At 42.5% G+C, this 18,865-nt stretch overlaps 1 protein-coding gene across 1 annotated transcript; it reads left to right on the top strand.

Moving 5' to 3' along the window:
• Positions 1–3,955: 3,955 nt before the first annotated feature.
• On the top strand, positions 3,956–17,394 carry XKRX (XK related X-linked). Its single transcript, XM_029240653.1, has 3 exons — positions 3,956–5,403; positions 9,711–9,979; positions 15,760–17,394. The coding sequence occupies exons 1-3, from the start codon at positions 5,069–5,071 to the stop codon at positions 16,503–16,505; spliced, it is 1,350 nt and encodes a 449-aa protein (XP_029096486.1). The 5' UTR covers positions 3,956–5,068; the 3' UTR covers positions 16,506–17,394.
• Positions 17,395–18,865: the final 1,471 nt, after the last annotated feature.

Raw genomic sequence — 18,865 nt, 5'->3', positions numbered from 1 at the left:
GAGGGTTCTTAGTTGTGAGCAACAGAAATTGATTGGCTAATTTAAGCAGAAAATGCTTGTCTTAAAAGCATATTAAATAGCTCCCAGAATCACAAGTTGGACTGGAGAACCAGACTCAGGGCTACACAGCCAACATCACAGCTGTCACCATTACTACCACCATGCTAGCACCATTAGTGGGTTGGCTTAGGTCCTCAGAGATGCAGAAACCAAGCTGGGATTAGATATGCAGGAGATTTATTGGGGAAAATGTCAGTGAGAGAACATAGGGAGGAAGCTGGGAGAGATGTTAAACCGCAGTGTAAATCTGACCTTTATGGATGAGAGAAGGAAAGAAGAAGGTTAGGTAGGAAGTGTCGTAGACTGAAGTGCAGTGCTAATAAAGTTTGACCAGGCTGATGGGGAGTTCTGTTGCCACAGTCACAGGCCACATAGTCCTGTGTCTCCCAGAAATGGGCCTGACTTAGTATCCCTGCTGTGCTCAGTCACTGGCTGGGAGCAGTGTGGCTTCAGAACAAAGCAGCAAATATTGGGGTGAATTTAAAGCACAGCAGCTGGGGCAAAGGTCAGTGACACTTCCCACATTGGAAGAACCAAGAGGCACATTTTCATGACTGTCTGAATTGGAGAAGATTGTCCACTTCTTTGGGTCACTGGCTCCCAATTCAAGGGATGGATCCTTGGATTGAGGGAGCCTAAGTCACATGCCTGTGCCCCAACTACAAGGGGGCCCTGTTTCTTAGCAAGAGTCCTGTGTCCTCTCCCCCAGATAAAGGGTTCAAATGCTGTACAGCGACACCCCTAAAAGGACAAATGTCTATTATACCATTACACTCTGTGAACCCCCTGAGAGCAGAGATCTTTGTCTTACTGCTATTACAAATAAATGTTTATTGAAATAACTGAATGAGTGTGGCCAGCTAGTGTTCAAACGACCTTGTACACACACACACACACACACACACAATCAATCAATTTAGCCATCAGGGAAATGCAAATGAAAAACCACTAGGATGGTTATAATGAGAAAAGATAAGTGCCGTTGAGGATGTGGAGAAACACAGTGCTGATAGAAATGTAAAATGGTGCAGCCACTTTGGAAAATGGATGGTGAGGGAGTGGCTTGGAGAAGGATAATCAAAAGTCTTTGTCCTCAGGGAGCTTAGAGCAAAAAGAGAAGGCCCAGAGGATACCTGACTGATTTTGCATTACATATCTCTTAAGGATTCTAACAGTCCAAACCGAGCATTCTACAGATGGAAGCCATTCTTCCATCCTAACTACTGATTCTCCAGGCCTTGTCCATCACCTCTCACCAGATAGTGTTCTGTGACTGGACTCTCAGCCACTTGCGGCACATCTCTCTCCTTCCTCTCCTCTTCCCTCATGGATGCCAGCTACCTCTTATGAATCAGCTCTGGCTGTAGGGGCTTTGTAAGCTCAAACCTATCTCCGAACCTTATGTAGTTCAGAGGGGTTCTGAAAGCTGATAAATACGCCAAGAGCTTTTCGATCAAACTGCTTTTAGACCTGTTCTCTGTTCCTGCTGAGTCGGGGGCTGGAGGTAGGGGGAGTGGGGAGTCAAATCTTGGGTCTCCCTTTCTTGCAGAACCAAACCCCTGAACACGGCCTAGCATTCAAGGGGAAGCACGGGGTTATCACCTCAGATGATCAGTCCTTGGGAGAACAGTGCTCCTAATGGGGAAGGGGTTCCCAGGTCCTCAGCAGTCTGATGAGTATCAACATTTCCAGGTCTGTAGTCTTAAGAAGAGTAAAGGGCTGGAGTCTAGAGATTGTCTAAAAGAGGAAGGAGAGTTGGACAGAAACAGGGCAAATTCTCAGTCAGTTTCTCCCAGCAGGGCAAAAGGAACAAGGAAATAAGAGACCAGAGGATTTAGTGACCTAAAGCGCCAGAGAGTCCTAGGGCTGAAAACAGAGAAGCTAGTGGGTGAGGGGGATCAAATGGCAGGAGATTTACACGTATATATCAACCTTGGGGGTCCAAAAAATAATGTAACAGTAGGGTCTCTGCCTTCAAGGAGCTTATGGTAATTTAGTGGTGAAATAAAGATTAATATACTTGAAATAATTTGTAATTTGGTGCTAAACTGTGGGATTGACCCAAAAAAGTGCTGTAGGAGCTCTGAGAAGGGAGAGATCATGTGGGCTGACATCCTCTGTGAGCTGAATGGCTGACTGAGGCAGTAGGTGCCCCACAGGACTTTATGCTCCAGCTACAGTGGCTACAGCTTTTAGAGATGAGTGTGCCTGAGTCTTGTATGTTTTCCTGGAGGAAACACAGGGGAGGAAGCTTCATCGTCATCACTATTTGTTAATCACTATCATCAACAAGAACCACAATAAACATTGAGCATCCCTCCCTGAGTCTACATTTCTGTTTAGGAGGCAGGGCAGGCAGAAGGAGTTGAAGGACTAGAGCAAGAGAGTACATGCCAGTAGCACAAAGACAGAGGGAAAAGTGAGAGCTGGGGAGGTGAGGGAAGGCTTCCTGGAGGAGGTAATACTTGAACTGACCCTTGAAAGAAGATTAGGCTTTGGGCTAATGCAGAAAAGAGTGAAGGGGGTTGTAAACGGCCTCAACACGGCACTGAGAGAGCAAGGCAAGTGTGATTAAGTGAGAAAACCTGCTAGACTGAAGCAAAGGGTGTGGCAGGGTAGCGTGGGTGATGAAGTTGGAGAGGAAAGTAGTCTGATGATTATAGAGAGTCTTAAATGTCAGACAGAAGGAGTCATATTGGAACAAAGTAGGAAGGCAGTGTAGATTTGTGTATTTGGGGAATAGGGCACAAGGAAGAAGGAGGAGAGGCTAAAAGAAAAACATGGGGATTCTACATTCTTCCTAGTTTCAGTCTCCCATGTCAGGGTGGCCAACTCATCCCAACACAGCAAACAGATGAGTTTCTCACCCTACTTGTGATCCATCTTGGGAATAGGTCCTGAAGAAGCCCACAAGAAGTTCTGCACCGTATACTGTTGGCAGAGAACTTTGTGCCTTTTGGAAAGGCCCAAGCCATCAACACTATGAAGTGTTCTCAGATAGCATTGCCCCGCCTTGTGAAACAGAAAGGAGGAAGGGTCAGCCTCCTAACCCAGCTGCTAACACAGGTACAGACCAAGATGGGACATCTGCTTCAAAAGCAACAACCTTTTGAAGCTGATCTGTTCTTGAATCAGCCCTGGGGAAAGGAGACAGCAATTGCAGGAATCTTAAAAACCAATACAACAGCAAGACTAAGCCTTTCTTGAAGCCATCATTTTGGTGGCTGCTACTTGGCCACTCCTCGCATAGATCTTTTTTACTGACTTCCTGCAGCAAAAGGAGATTGGCACAGGCTATATTTATATTATTACCAGGAGGCAGATGTTTTCTCTTTTCCCCTGGGGTTTAGAATTATGCAAATGAAAGCACAAAAACAAAAGCTCAGCAAGGTGGGGGAAGATTGCTCTTAAGAATCTAGGCAATTTTCAGAGCTCTTTAAGACACACCTCTCAGTTCTTACTAACAGCTCTCCTGGCTCCTTTCCAGTCTATTTAGAATTTGGCACCTCTTCAGAACCTTACAGCCAAAGACCTGAAAGTTCATTCTTAAGTTCCCATCCTGGCCTCATTTTGCAAGTGGAGAAATCAAGGCATATGATACGGGTCTGTGGGCTGACTTTGAGTCTTTCTTTGACATTCCCTCCTTCTCTTTCTTCCTTCTGCTACATACACTCTTGGTTGGAAAGGAAACTCTACGGCCCAATTGCCCCCCAGGTCTCTCCCCAGCCCCACCTTGATAAAATCTGTAGGGCAATAGGACCTAGGGAAATTCAACCCTGAGGCCGAGAGAGACATTCCTGCTTAACCGCCTGGCTTGAGCGAGTGTGGGAGCGAGCTAGTTAGGGAGGGCGGGGTAGAACTGGGGGTCTGCTTCTGTTGGCGAAGAGGAAAGCTGTGGCTCCCTCCAGGGTCCGGGGGTCGTGATGAGAAGTGCTTCTGAAGGTTGGCCCAAGCCCCTTTTTGTCGCGCCTCTATGCACCGAGCATCCTTCATCTGCCCGCCCTGGAAGTCGCAGGCTGGTTTTGTTTGGCCCCAGCTGTCTCTCCCATTTCGTGCAGCCCCGCCATCGTTGCCTTCGTTCCTGAAGCCACCGACCTCTCACAGCTGGAACTGCGAGCCAGGCAGGACCCCGGCAGCAGACGGCGCCCAAGAGTTTGCCGACATCCGTCGGGCCGGGTTGGCGCCCTGCACGTCGTGTTTTTCGCTAGTAAAGTTTCTCTGTGGAAAAGAAGCCCCTCCAGCTTTCTCTTGATCCTGTAGCGGGCGCGTGCTTTGCTTCTCTCCCCGGTGACTGCGCTCGGAGCCGGGGTTGTGACTTTGCTCCTGTCCCTGGCCTGGCTGCCTTGGGGGCGGAGCTTGGGGAATTGGAGGAGCCGCCGTGAGAACTCTTGACTGAGCGCGGGTGCGGAGAGACCGCCGGCGAGCAGGCGAGCTAATAGCCGCAGCCTAGCATTAGCTAGGGTGCCTGGGCAGTGAACTGGATCCCCGAAGGGACGCTCAGGCTGCGCCCCCTCTTCTGCCCTGGCTCAGTTCTCAGCTGATTTGAGAGAGCACACTGGTCGGGGCTCCTCAAGAGGAGCTGCTGAGTGTCGGTGCCCGCGAGAGTGGCTACCCGTCCTGCCTGGGGGGCTGCGAAAGGCGGAGCCGCCACGGAAACAGCTGTCCCATGGTTCTTGACGCGCCTGGAATTGGACTCCGGACTGGGCGCTAAGATGCTTGCTTTTGCCTTGTCCAACTTCCACAGCACGTAGTTGACGATTGGAATCCTGGGCCAATCAAGAGTCTAGTTTCAAAGTGGTACTCCTGGGCTCTTCATCCCAGACTCCAACAAGTCTAATTTGAGACGAGAAGAGAGCGGTCTCCTGCTCTAACTAGTAGATCTCCGTTCTGGAATTGGACTTGACAGCTCTCCTCACCAATACTTGAACTGCAGTGGCTACAGGGTTCTCTTGGGAGGTGGGGATGGGAGTGCTCTGAAGACCAGACCACAACACTCAGAACCTCGACAATGGACCGAGTTTTTGAAATTCGTGAGGAGCCAAGCGTGGAGCCGATATCCTCTCTGGAGGAAGATGTCATCCGTGGGACGAACCCCCGATTTACCTTTCCATTTGGCATCCTCTTCTCCACGTTTTTGTACTGTGGGGAGGCAGCATCTGCCTTGTACATGGTTAGAATCTATCGGAAGAATAGTGAAACCTACTGGATGGCATACACCTTTTCCTTCTTTATGTTTTCATCCATTATGGTCCAGTTGACCCTCATTTTTGTCCACAGAGATCTGGCCAAAGACAAGCCACTATCATTGTTTATGCATCTAATCCTCTTGGGACCTGTTATCAGGTGAGCAACTTTTAAATCTTTTCCCTCCTCCCCTACCCCCCAACTGTGCAGAGAAAGATGAATTTAATATTTTTAAGACTGTTACTGTGCCTTGAATCGAATCGATTCTCCCATTCCCTCCCACTCTTGGTTTCCCTGCCTACCATCCAAAAAGTCTTATCTGCAGTCTTAAGTGCCACCACAATGAACATATGGCATGTACCTGTGTTCCGAAACCATGTATGGTACCGTTAATAAGACTTCATTTGACAATGTTTGCTATCTGGATTCGGGTTGTGAAATTGGTATGAGACCAACTGATGTGGTCACCTTGTAAACACAGGCTATAGCTTCAGAGTGTGTTATTTTGACTCTGCCTTTTAGATGCTCTTTAAATTGGATGGAAGTTCCTTACCCCCTCCATCCCATCTCACATTCAGTTTCTTTACCCTGAGTTGCTTGGGCTGCTGCTACTGATATTTTCAAATTTTCTGGAGTTATTTGACATCTGGAAAGTATTTTAAGCCGTTTGTGCTCATCTGGTACCCAAACCCATTGTAGTTTATTTTTCTCTGTCAGTTTATTGGTCTCCTATTTATCTCTGTATCTTTCTGCAATAAAGGTACACGGTTAGAAGGGCGCAAAGGAAGATAGCCTATCTCTCCATCTGGATGCTGTAGCACAATGTAATAGTATTGAGTCTTTCCATTCAGATTGTTTTGAAGGGACAAGAATGTGCCTTCAGGGAGATCAGCTGGGTGCTTCGTGACCACCTAGAGGGGTGGGATAGGGAGGGTGGGAGGGAGACGCAAGAGGGAGGAGATATGGGGATATATGTATATGTATAGCTGATTCACTTTGTTATAAAGCAGAAACTAACACACCATTGTAAAGCAATTATACTCCAATAAAGATGTTAAAAAACAAAAGAAAGAATGTGCCTTATCCTAGGGATACAGGCATCTGTGTCAGAAGTCTCATCTGGATGCTATGTGATTTTCAAGGTAGAGAGATGTTGCAAAACTTCTGAGGTCAGTAGGAAAGAATGGACCAAATTTATCTTGATTGCAAGAGAGGCAGAAACTTGCAGTCAGCTGAGGAATATGGGTCAGAGTGTTGATGTTGTAATTGCAATGGGAAGATATTTCATCCTTAGAAATAAACACAGTCTGAAGTTCAGGATGGAACTGCCCCCTTTAAAAAAAATTTATCAGTATGTTTAAATGGGGAGGAATTGATTACGCTCCATCAGCGAAAATATGAGACATCAACAGAAACAGTGGCCTGGAATTCAGGAGACCTGGAATCTAGTTTGCCCTTGTCATTGACTAGTTACATGGCCTTGGTGAAATCCCTGAAGATGCCTTGAGCCTCAGGTCCTTCATCTGTAAAATAAATGGGTTGGGCTAGATCATGGGTCGTAAACTCAAACACTTACAGGGGCCAGGCAGGTATCATAAATGAGTGAAGCAAGCCAAGGATGAGAAAAAACAGTAGTTTCATGTGTGATGATAAGTAAAAATGAAGTCTCGGTGTTAGAGAAATGATGGAGTGTTAGTGAGTACTGTGGTAATCTGGAGTCCGCGAGATCTGCCTAAAGGAGGCCAGCCTCTCTACAGCTCCAGCCCATTGTTTCCCTGTTGGAATTCAGACCCTGTATCGCCAAGGCCGCAACTTTTCAGGACAAGCTCCCAAGACAGGATTTTATGTGAAATGGAATGATTGAACATGTTGACAACTGATTTTGGTAATTAAATAAAAGAACTGTCTGGGCCAAACACGCCACAGCTGTTCGTCAGATGTGACTCAGCTGGCCTATGCAACCTCTGTACTAGGTAATCTAAAGGGGCTTTCCAGTTCAAAATCTTTGAAGTTAAACTGTGAAAGGAAGACCTCATCTCGAACTTGGAACCGAGATGTCATTAGAGGAACAAGGAAACCATTCTTCTTGCCCTTTTCAAATGCAATAAATTGAGTTAACGGATCAATCACTCTTAAGATGCAAATTTCAGTAAGTTCTGCCCCAGCTCCGTTTCGACTTCTCTTTGCTTTGTGGCCTCCCAAGCCATCTTTGATTTGGACCATCCATATGGAGTGTTGAGTACTATGTTTCATTTTTGTCATTTAGCTCCCACTAGAAATGATTGGAAAGCATTTGTAATCTCAGTCAGCTACCCCACAGCAGGGAAAAAATAATTAAAAGCTCATAAATCATATCCTTGATAATGCTTATTTTCAAGGCAAATTACTTTTTAGGTAGGCAGGAACTTGATGAATGCTATTAGGCACATGAAGGTGTTTGGAGGCCCTGGCTCCCTTATGTGAAATGCAAAGATACTTCTGAAAATGAAAATGTACTCTCATTTGCTGCCGCTTATAAGCAAGGCAAGCACGCTTACTTAAACCAGTAAATGGCCTTAAGAGTAGAAGCATATATAACTGATTCACTTTGTTATAGTGACACACCATTGTAAAGCAATTGTACCCCAATAAAGATGTTAAAAAAAAAAGAATAGAAGCATAAACAGAATTCTTCATGCCACTGCCTCCCCCAATGTTTTATTCAGCAATAGTATTGATGGGCTTGGGTTAAAATCTAAACTCTCTTGGTGGAAATGCACTTATGCATTTTTCCTGAATAAGAAGAGAAAGTTGCTTTTTTTCCTTTTCTGTTCTCTCCTTCCATCTTTTTCTCTCCTGGATTTTAGAGTTTTCCCTACAACTTGGATGTTTCAAACTACGTGCTTTAGCCCGGTACACATGCACCAATCTCAAAGGGATCCTGTGGAAAAATGATACAAATGAACTTATTTACAAAACAGACTCACAGACTTAGAAAACAAACTTATGGTTACCAAAGGGGAAAGGTGATGGGAGGGAGGGATAAATTGGGAGTTTGGGATTGACATATACACACTACTATGTTTAAAATAGATAACCAACAAGGACCTACTGTATAGCACAGAGAACTCTGCTCAATATTCTGTAATTAGCTAAATGGGAAAAGAATTTGAAAAAGAATAGATATATGTATATGTATAACTGAATCACTTTGCTGTACACCTGAAGCTAACACAACATTGTAAATCAACTATAGTCCAATATAAAATATTTTTTTTAAAAAAAGGGATCCTGTGGAGAATGGCAGCCAGCACTGTTCCAAGCTTTTCTATCGGGAGCCAAAGGCCTAGAGAGCATATAAATCTGAGCTCGTCTTTGGTCTGTTTTTTTTTTTGTTGTTGTTAAATTACATTGCCATTATTAATTATTATCTTCTCCTTCCATCACTTCTCACCCTGTATTCTTTTTTTCCTTCTAACTCTTTCATTTACTCAGCAGATATTTATCAAATGCCCACTATGTGATAAGGGCGGTGAGCAAGATAAATGCAACCCGTGCCCTCAGCCTATCAGGAAAGACTGCTTAATTTTTGACACAACTGTTCTTACTTAGAAGAAATAGTTCACAGTTTCCATTTATTTCAGTGTGAGTGGGGGAAGTAGTAACTCAGGTGTTCCAAAACAAGATGTTCTAGTTGCTTCTCTTTTCACCACATCAGAACTGCTAAAGACTTCTAATTTATATGGGGGATATGGGACGGGTACAGCAGGAAATGTGGTCTTAATATTATTTCAAGGATGATAAGATCTCCTAAGTATGTTTTACTCTTTGTAGAGAAAGAATGAAGTTTAAAAGGCTATTGTTCCCAAACAGGTCAAGAGGCCCCAGAACAACCTTTAAAGAGATCTTTTGAGGTTCCCTAGGTATATAGTATATTCGGTTCTGAGTTGTCAAGCCTTTTAAGTACCGTTGCTAAATGGCTTTCCTGTGTATTTGAGAGATTTTTCCAGATCCCTTCCAAGACTTTTTGGCTGAGACAGTTATAGTTGTGGGCTTTGTTTTGAAAAAGCAGAGCTCAAAAGCTCTGATTATGGAGCTGAAAGCTTTGAATAAGGAATGCTTTACCTCAGGAACCTGAGGTGTTATGAAAACCAGAGCCTTTTGGAACCTTCATCGTTTTCTCTCAACAAATTTTTCATGTCTTTGTGTTCTAGCCATTTTTCTGTCACAGGCTTATTCTTAAGTCCTCAAACACTTCTGAATTGGCGTTCTTAGGTTGGTCGATTGCCAACCCAACACAAAGGATTTAGACTGAAGTGACACGTGGAAGGCATGACCAACTCCTTGCCTCATGAGAAATGAGTAGAACAGGAGAGAAGGAATGGCAAAAAGTAGCACAGCCCTCCTGAGTTATTTTTCCCCCCTCACTACAACTTTCCTTCCTAGGACAGCTTTAGTTAAGTACTCATGATGCTTTACTTCTGCAGATGTTTGGAAGCCATGATTAAGTACCTCACACTGTGGAAGAAAGGAGGGCAGGAGGAGCCCTATGTCAGCCTCACCCGAAAGAAGATGCTAATAAATGGCGAGGAGGTGCTGATAGAATGGGAGGTGGGCCACTCCATCCGGACCCTGGCTATGCACCGCAGTGCCTACAAACGTATGTCACAGATCCAAGCCTTCCTGGGCTCAGTGCCCCAGCTGACCTGTCAGCTCTATGTGACCCTGATCTCTGCAGATGTCCCCCTGGGTAGAGGTGAGTGGGGTCAGGAGAGGGGAGGGCTCCACTGAAATCAAGGGTCTTAGAAATCTAGACCTGAGTGTCCAATATACTGGCCACCAGCTTCATGTGGCTATTTAAATTATTAAAAATTAAAAATTGATTTCCTCAGTCATACTAGCCACATTTCAAGTGCTCAATAGCTATGTGTGTCCCCCTGGGTAGAGGTGAGTGGGGTCAGGAGAGGGGAGGGCTCCACTGAAATCAAGGGTCTTAGAAATCTAGACTTGAGTGTCCAATATACTGGCCACCAGCTTCATGTGGCTATTTAAATTATTAAAAATTAAAAATTGATTTCCTCAGTCATACTAGCCACATTTCAAGTGCTCAATAGCTATGTGTGCCTAGTGATTACTCTATTGGTATTATAGAACTAGTTCTATTGTACAGCACTGAGAGTCAGCTTGGGGAGCCAGACATCTCCGGCCTACCAGATTTCTGAAACTGGGGTAAGGTGTTTAGACTAAAAATGCCACAGAAAAACCCTCTCTGGACCCAGAAGAAGTGAGTAATACCAGAAGCCAGTAGGACATGTTCCCTACCCACAGTGTTTAAATTGTACTGAGTGTGTTTGGTTGGTTGGTTGGTTGGTTGGTTTAGGGATGGCTGCCTTTAAGTAAGAGGTTCCCAAATATTACGGATCATGAGAAAACATAATTACTGGATGAAAGCTTCCTTTAAAACTTACATCCCATACTCAGACCTGAATCAATCTGAGTGTGGGGAGGCCAAGAATCTGCATTTTTTAACGTACCCCAGTTGATTCTGATCAGCCGCTTTTGGGAACCACTGATTTAATCACTCCTTCCAACTTCAGTGGGGAGAAAGAAAAAGGGGTGTGGAATGAATACTGATGCGAGTCAGGCCTGGTCCCGGTTCTGACCTTCTCTGTAATCTTTAGAGGAAGTTACCAAAGAGGTCACTGTCTTAATTTCCCACTTGTAAAAGAGGGATCCCGAGATGAGTAAGCCTCTAGCTTGGGCTGGAGCTGGTACAGCTGTGGGTACAGCTTTGGACCGTTTCCTTATTATTAGGTGCTGACCCTGCTTGGCAAAGCCCTATGTTTCAAATAAAGGAGGAAATGCGCCCTCTTTTTTTCTCTACTAAGAATTGTTCATGAAGTTCTACTGGTCTTGAAGCTTTTTACATACCTAGAATTGACAGTAGTATGGGGAGAAAAATCTGGAAATGATGATGCTCTTCCTCCTGAGAATTTTGAGGGTAATTAAATCATCTAATTAAAATATGTATGCATTATAAAAGTAATACATGCACAAACCGGATGGCCTGCAGGTAATTGTATATGCACAGACTATTTCTAGAAAGATATGCAAGGAACCATTTACCTCTAGCGAGTGAAAATGAGAAGTCAGCTGACTTTTATTAGCTTTTACTTTATACCCTTTTATATGGTTTGGATTTCTTTTTACCATGATCATGTATTACTATTTTTGGTCCTTATTCTTTTTAATTATAAAAATCAGACATGGTTATGGTAAAGACTCAAAACTGTACAGAATATATACAAAATAGGAGATGTAATCTCATTTCCCAAAGGTAATCTGTTTACCATTTAGTGTATATCCTTCCAGACTCTTTCCTTCCTCCCTCTCTGTCTTTCTCTTCCTTTCTTTCTCTCTCTCTCTCTCTCTTTTTCTTTCTTTCCTGTGCTATACAGCAGGTTCTCATTAGTTATCTATTTTATACAAAGTAGTGCAGACTTCTCTTTATTATGTAATATAAACATACATATAACATATATATGTGTATATATATATTTGCCAAAAAAGGAAAATTAAACATTCTATTCAGCAGCATGTTTTTTTTCAAAAGTATGCCAATATTTCTTCAACAGTTATCTATATATATAATAATAATGATAAATATACTATATATTTCCTTTATATGAATTGGACCATTCTTTCTTATTTCCCTAATCTTCTGTTGGTAGGATTAAAGTTTGTTTATAATTTTTCCATCCATGCAAAAAAGTTTTTCTCTGATTACAGACTATGCTCCTGTGAACATCTTTATAAGCACCTGTGTACTGGAATGAGACTTTGTAGAATAACTTCTTAGCAGTAGAATTGCTGGGAGAAAAGATATGCATATTTAGAATTTTAGCAGTACTGCCAGAAGGTTGCATGAATTTGTATTCCCACCAGCAGTGTATGAAGATGCCTGTTTCTTTATATCTTAAACTAAATATTTATATAATTATAAAATAACTGTTTTAATAATTTACTTTATGAGTGAAGCTGAGCATCATTTCATGTTTGGTCATTCTATTCTTTAAATATCTTATTTATATGTTACTTTTTCTAGTGGGTTGTTTATCTTTTCCTTATTAATTTGGAGGATCTATTTACTTATTCTGGCTATTAATCCTTTCTCTGCTGTGGATAAGTGTGTATGTATACATTTGTATAATGTTCTGTATGTGTGTACATACACACATTTTAAATGTGCATATACATGTCATACATGTAACATGTGCAACACACTATATGTAAGAGACAACATACTTGTAGTATTTTCTGGCATTTTGAAGTATTACATTTTTATGTATTCAAATTCTTTATTGCTTTTAGGTCTTGTGCCTTTCAAAGGCCTTTCACAGCTCAGATCTAGTAGAGCAATTTAGCCTGATCTTCCAAACAGAATGAATTTTCACAATCAGTTTGTCAATTCCCTCACCAGAAAACAAAACAAAGCAAAACAATAACAACAAAAGAAAAAACATTTTATTGAGACTGTGATTGGGATTGCATTCAATTATTTAGGTTATTTTGGAGGGAGTTTACATCTTTACAGGATCAATCAATTTCATATTAGAAGATAATTTAAGTCTCCATTTCGTTAAATATTTAAAAATCACCTCATCGAGGTACAACTGAGAAACAAAAACCTCTACCTATTTAATGTGTACAACTTGATGAGTTTGGAGATAAATATACATCCGTGCAGCATCACTACACTCTGTGCCATAAATATATAAGACCCGTAGCAAGAAAACTATACTTGACCCTGGGTATCTTCAGTGGATTGTTTCCAGGACCCCCTGCGGACACCAAAATCCGTAGATTCTCAAAGCCCTTATATAAAATGGTGTAGTATTTGTGTATAACCTGTGTACATCCTCCCGTATAGTTTACATCATCGCTAGGTTACTTATAATACCTAATACAATGTAAATACTATGTAAATAGTTATGAATATGATGTAAATGCTAAGTAAATAGTTGCCAGTACATGGCAAATTCAAGTTTTGCTTTTGGAACTTACTGGAATTTTTTCCCGAGTATTTTCTATCCATGGTTTTGGTTGACTCTGTGGATACAGAGGGCCAACTATATACAAGTTTACCGAAGTACATGTCATTAAATATTTTTAAATATACTTCAGTAAAATTGTATCATTTTCTTATTATAGGTTTTTCACATTTTTGTAAGGCTTATGTCCAGATGTTCTATCAGTTTTGAAATCACCTGATTTCCTAAGTGTCAGGGTAACACCTAAACAAAGTAAATGCATCTCCTGTACTTTTGGAAATAGAGAATGGTGATGATGATGGTGATAATAGGAGCTAACAGATAGCATTTACTATGTTCCAGGCATTTCTCTAGTTATTTCATTTAAATCTTCACAACAACACTATGAGATACTTGTTATTATCCACATCTTACAAATGAGAAAACAGAGGCACCAAGAGGTTAAGCAAATTTCCCCACAAGGTTCCATAAGTAATAGATGGCAAAGAGGATTGGAATGCAGGACATCTGCCTTTAGGATCCGTGTTTCTAACTATAGGTCACTCTACAAAGGATGTAAGGGAATCTTTCTACAAGGTCTTGTTTTCAATTCTTCAGTGATTTCTCCTATTAAAAACTTTCTGACAACACCCTCTCTTTTAAGGTTTTGTGAACTACTTTTTGGTTTTAGTTTTCCTCACTTTCACCCACCCTCCTGTCTTCTCTTTGCTACCCCTTTTCTTATTCCTTTTTCTGTGGGAGGCCGTCTGGATCAGCATAGATGAGCAAATTTCACTAGCAGCATTATGACCTCTTATGGCATGTGTCTTTTTGTAGGGAGACAGATGGAAGGTGTTTTTACATTTATTGGAAGCATCAGGCTTTCTGCTTTTTATTACACTACTATCAATAAACGAGTTCTAAATTTAAGGGAAAGCATCACCACACTTGGCTGGCTGTACATACACCCTGATGTTCCAAACTCTACAAGGAGCATCAGCTCTTGAGGATGGGACTTAGAGTGGTTTATAAAGCTAAGAGTATATCAAATCATTATGCTGTACACCTTAAACTAATACAATGTTATATGTCGATTATATCTCAATAAAGCTGGAAAAAATAATAAATAATAAAAGTAAAGATAAGAGTAGACACTTTAAGAGAGTCTTCCAGTCTTTGAGACTGCAACCCTCTGCTTAGAGCTGGAAAAGATCTCGGAAACAACGCTGTGCTTCTTTCTGGGTTTCTATCGGAAGGTCTTTACTTTTCTTGCAGATTAAATTGACATTTCAATGGCTCTAGTTCCCTGGATCCAGTGTTTTTATGGGAACAGAAAGCTCCAGCTTTTCTTTTGGATGAGTACACTCCGGTGTCTCACTCTCCTTGAGAGCACTAGATTTTTCTTAGTGATTGGTATCCTCTGATATAAAGAAAGGAAGAAAAGGAAAGAGCCACTGTGTGACCTATAGTTGAGACTTAGGATAGCAGGATTAGAGGGCATCCTGATCCTTCAGGGCCCCTACTCTAACGCACAGTGGTATGGATGTTATGGGCTAGGAAATAGGATTTTTAAACCACTCTGCCGGAAGTTTGGGGACTCCTAAAGTATACCAAAGCACTGGGAAATTGGTACTGCTGATGAGTAATACAAGCAACTCTAGAGTATGTCAGTGACCTAGGGGACTGAGGCACATGGATATTCAGTGAGTCGCACAAGCTCTCACACTGCTGAACCAGCACTTCTAACCGTAGGTACGTTATGGTGCCTCTCTAAACTCAGAATTCTTCATTAATTCCACAAACATTTGTTGAGCACCTACTATGCTCCAGGCAGTGTGCTAGGCTCTGGTGATACAGCAGTGAACAAAATAGACATGGTCCCTTCTGCGCTCATGGAATTTCCAGTATATATTTTATGTTCTAGAAGCATACACAAACAAGATTAGTTCCTTGAAGAAGATGGTCATCAAAGCAGGGACTTCTATAGCCAAAGGCATTCTCTCTGAGTCTCCTAAGACTGGATTTTTTTCAGATCAAGTTCTCTCTGCCTCCAGCACTGTTTTCTCAGAAGCTTGTTTCAGCAGGTAGATGCTGCCCATCCCTTTATATGTACTCTTCTTGTGTTAGTGACCTCTCAATGCTAGTGACCCCTCAGTGATGGTTCTGAGGCCAACTGTTTTTTTTACTTTATTTTGTATGTTTATATGATTATTAAAATATTACCAGTATATGTTCATTTCTTATTTCATGGGAAATTTAGAAACTAGAGAAATGTAGAAAAAATTAAAAACTGCCCCAGTCCCTGTCACACAAAATAATTTAGTTTATTTCCATTTTCTTTCTGTGTATGCTGTTTGTTTACATAGCTCTGTTCATTCGTAGGTTTGCTCTTGACTTGGGCCCTTGAGTCTCACCTATCATCTGTCTGGACCTCTGGGTCAGAGTACAAGCTTCACCAACATTGACTGATTATCTATTTTCTTCTGTTTCTTTTTTTTTCTTACAGCTGTGCTAATAGTCTTTTCCCTGATATCTGTCACCTATGGGGCTACCCTCTGCAATATGTTGGCTATCCAGATCAAGTACGATGAATACAAGATTCGCCTTGGTCCACTAGAAGTCCTGTGCATCACCATTTGGCGGACATTGGAGATCACCTCCCGCCTCATGATTCTCGTGCTCTTTTCAGCCACCTTGAAATTGAAGGCTGTGCCCTTCTTATTGCTGAACTTCCTGATTATCCTCTTTGAGCCTTGGGTTAAGTTCTGGAGGAGTGGTGCCCATATGCCCAATAACATTGAGAAAAATTTCAGCCGACTTGGCACCTTAGTGGTGTTGATTTCCGTTACCGTTCTCTATGCTGGCATCAACTTCTCTTGCTGGTCAGCTTTGCAGTTGAAGTTAGCAGACAGCGACCTTGTTGAGAAAGGTCAGAACTGGGGACATATGGGCCTGCACTATAGTGTGAGATTGTTAGAGAATGTGATCATGGTCTTGGTTTTTAAGTTCTTTGGAGTGAAAGTGTTACTGAATTACTGTCATTCCTTGATTGCCTTGCAGCTCATTATTGCTTATCTGATTTCCATTGGCTTTATGCTCCTTTTCTTCCAGTACTTGCACCCGTTGCGCTCACTCTTCACCCACAATGTAGTGGACTATCTCCACTGTGTCTGCTGCTACCAGCACCCTCGGGGCAGGGTTGAGAACTCGGAGCCATCCATTGATGCTGAAGCAAGGCAAAGCATTGTCTGATTCTGTCTTTTGGGTATTTTGGGATGGGTTGGGGTTGCCAAGAGCAACTGTGAAATTGAAGGAGACGATGAGGCTCATGGGTGAGTACCCACCAGGACATTGTTTTGAGTTTTCTGAAAGCCTATCAGAAGAAAGAGCAGCCCCCAAATAGATTTTATTTCCTTAAGATTGACTACTATGTTTGGACACCAAGGTAACCACTGTGTACCTGGGAGGGTCAGATATATCATTCACATTCCTCCCACCCAGGTCAGCTGTCTGGCTGTCCTATGAGATAACTTACCTCCATGCACCTAAGGCTCTCTGTGACCTTTAAGCTCTGCTCATTCGCTTGAGCATTACTGAGGTTTCTGTGGGCTGAACCGAATGGCCCAGAATCCCACCAGAATATATCCTGACTGATCAGAGGATGTGCCTGCTTATCAGCTATGGGTACCTCCCGGGAAGCAGTCTGACTTATGTGAAACCTGTAACTGTGAACGTGGCTGGGGTCTTTTAATTCCAGTGAGAAACACTGATTAAGAGGAAAACCCCCACTATTAAAAGAGCTGCTCCTTAAATGAGTTAGCCATTAGGACTTTACTAGTGATCATTCATCAAGGATCTTTCCTTTCAGTGGCCCTTCAAAGGCACACTCTGAGGAGGGAGTACAGAGTGGGTTTCCTTCAAGGCATAAAGCAGAATGACTGTCTCAGGGACCTGCATGGGCCTCCACTGTGCTGAGTGGAGTGGTTGAATCAAAGCTCTCACTTCATGCCTCCTTATCAGGGATTCCCTCCAACCTGGCTTTTCTGTGCTCGTTGACCAACATTTGATGTATATCTCAGAGAAGCTGAACTGTAATTGAAAATGTTTCTAATGTGTGGAAGAAATGAAGATTGCTTTGTGTTTCCTACTATCCTGAGTATTTTGTTGATTTGTTTTTTAGGGGAGAGAGAGGTAATAATAGCTAGGACATTGCCTTTATGTTGTTTGGGGTTGGGAGAGTGGCTAACACTCCAAGGTAGAGTGAAGGCAGAGGAGGGAGACGAGATCACATTAAATCATCATCGGTACTGCTTTCTGCCCACAGGATTTTATTTTCTAATAAGGAGCATATGCTTATCAACCATCTGCTCACTCCCACACCCCCAGGGGATGAATGCAGTTCTCCATCCCTTATGTATCTTAATGTTTATATCTTATATGAGTTGGGTATTTTGATGAGAAAGTCAGCTGGATGCCTCTAAAGTCACCAAGGAATTGAAGTTGCTATGGCCACTGCCTATTGGGATCGAGTATCCCAGCATCTACCTAACTAATGCTTGCCCCTCACAGACCAGGAAAGTGAGAAGAACTCCTAGTAGCATGTACAGTTGTGCCCACCACAGTGCTGTGAAGAACTGTGAACAGTCTAACCTAAGGCTTTTCATTCTCATCCAGTTTTACTCTTGGGATCATGTTAAGAATTTATCTTTAGCCATTTCCCCTCCTCTTATACAGTGTCAGGACATTATGTTGGAAGAGCTCCCTCTTCTAAGTAGCAGGGCTATGAGCCAGAATTGTCCTATTTGCTGATATGTCTAGTGTGGTTTTCCCATCTTCAACCACTGTTTGGGGCTAAAAGGATTGCATACTTAATTGGGGGAGAGTGAAGTGACTTGCTTTGGATCAGTGGAGATTTCCTTTTTCAGCCTAACTCCCGCATTCCTCATCCTCATCTTTCATGATGGAGATGTAGGTTGTTGTCATAAGAAGCACACACTGCTGTCCTCTGACTGTTATTCAAGGTGAATTTGAAAGAAATAATCTACCAAACCTCCAGAATAACACACTGCCTCTTTGGAATTCAAGCAACAATTTCTCCCTAATGGTTAATATGCCTTCCATTAAGAGCAAGAGCAGTGTGGAACTATAATTTGGTCCATAAAAGCCATGTGGCTCAGCTACTTAAGGGTCAGATGCTTTGAGAACACAGAGACACACAGTGAGCAAGGCAAGCCAGTTAGAGCTGGAGTGGAGATACACACAGGGCAGAAAAATGTGCCTCATGCCAGACCAGGCATATTTCCCCCCATGTACCCTCTCCAGCCTCAGTGACTTTATATCCCAGGAATGCAGCGAGTTTAGGGTAAAGAGTGTGGAGCAAGTTCCACCTGAAAAACCTGCTGCCCTTACCTACAGAGAAGAGACACTAGTGATACATTATACAAATGAACCTTCAGAACCTCCTATAGGTGGTAGCCTTTCTGTTCCACAGCAATCTCATAAATACACAGGAGATGAAGAAATTGTGGAATACGGGGGTAGAGCAGAGGAAAGTGCTCCCTTCCACCCGCAAACACTTCTTTAATTGACTACTCTCTTTTTATCCTCAAATC

Source organism: Monodon monoceros, unplaced genomic scaffold (genome assembly GCF_005190385.1).
Source record: "Monodon monoceros isolate NGI ecotype Baffin Bay Population unplaced genomic scaffold, NGI_Narwhal_1 Super_Scaffold_22, whole genome shotgun sequence".
In the NCBI taxonomy this organism is placed as follows: domain Eukaryota; kingdom Metazoa; phylum Chordata; class Mammalia; order Artiodactyla; family Monodontidae; genus Monodon; species Monodon monoceros.
The sequence above is the reverse complement of the archived record's forward strand: the minus strand, read 5'-3'. Positions and strand labels throughout refer to the sequence as shown.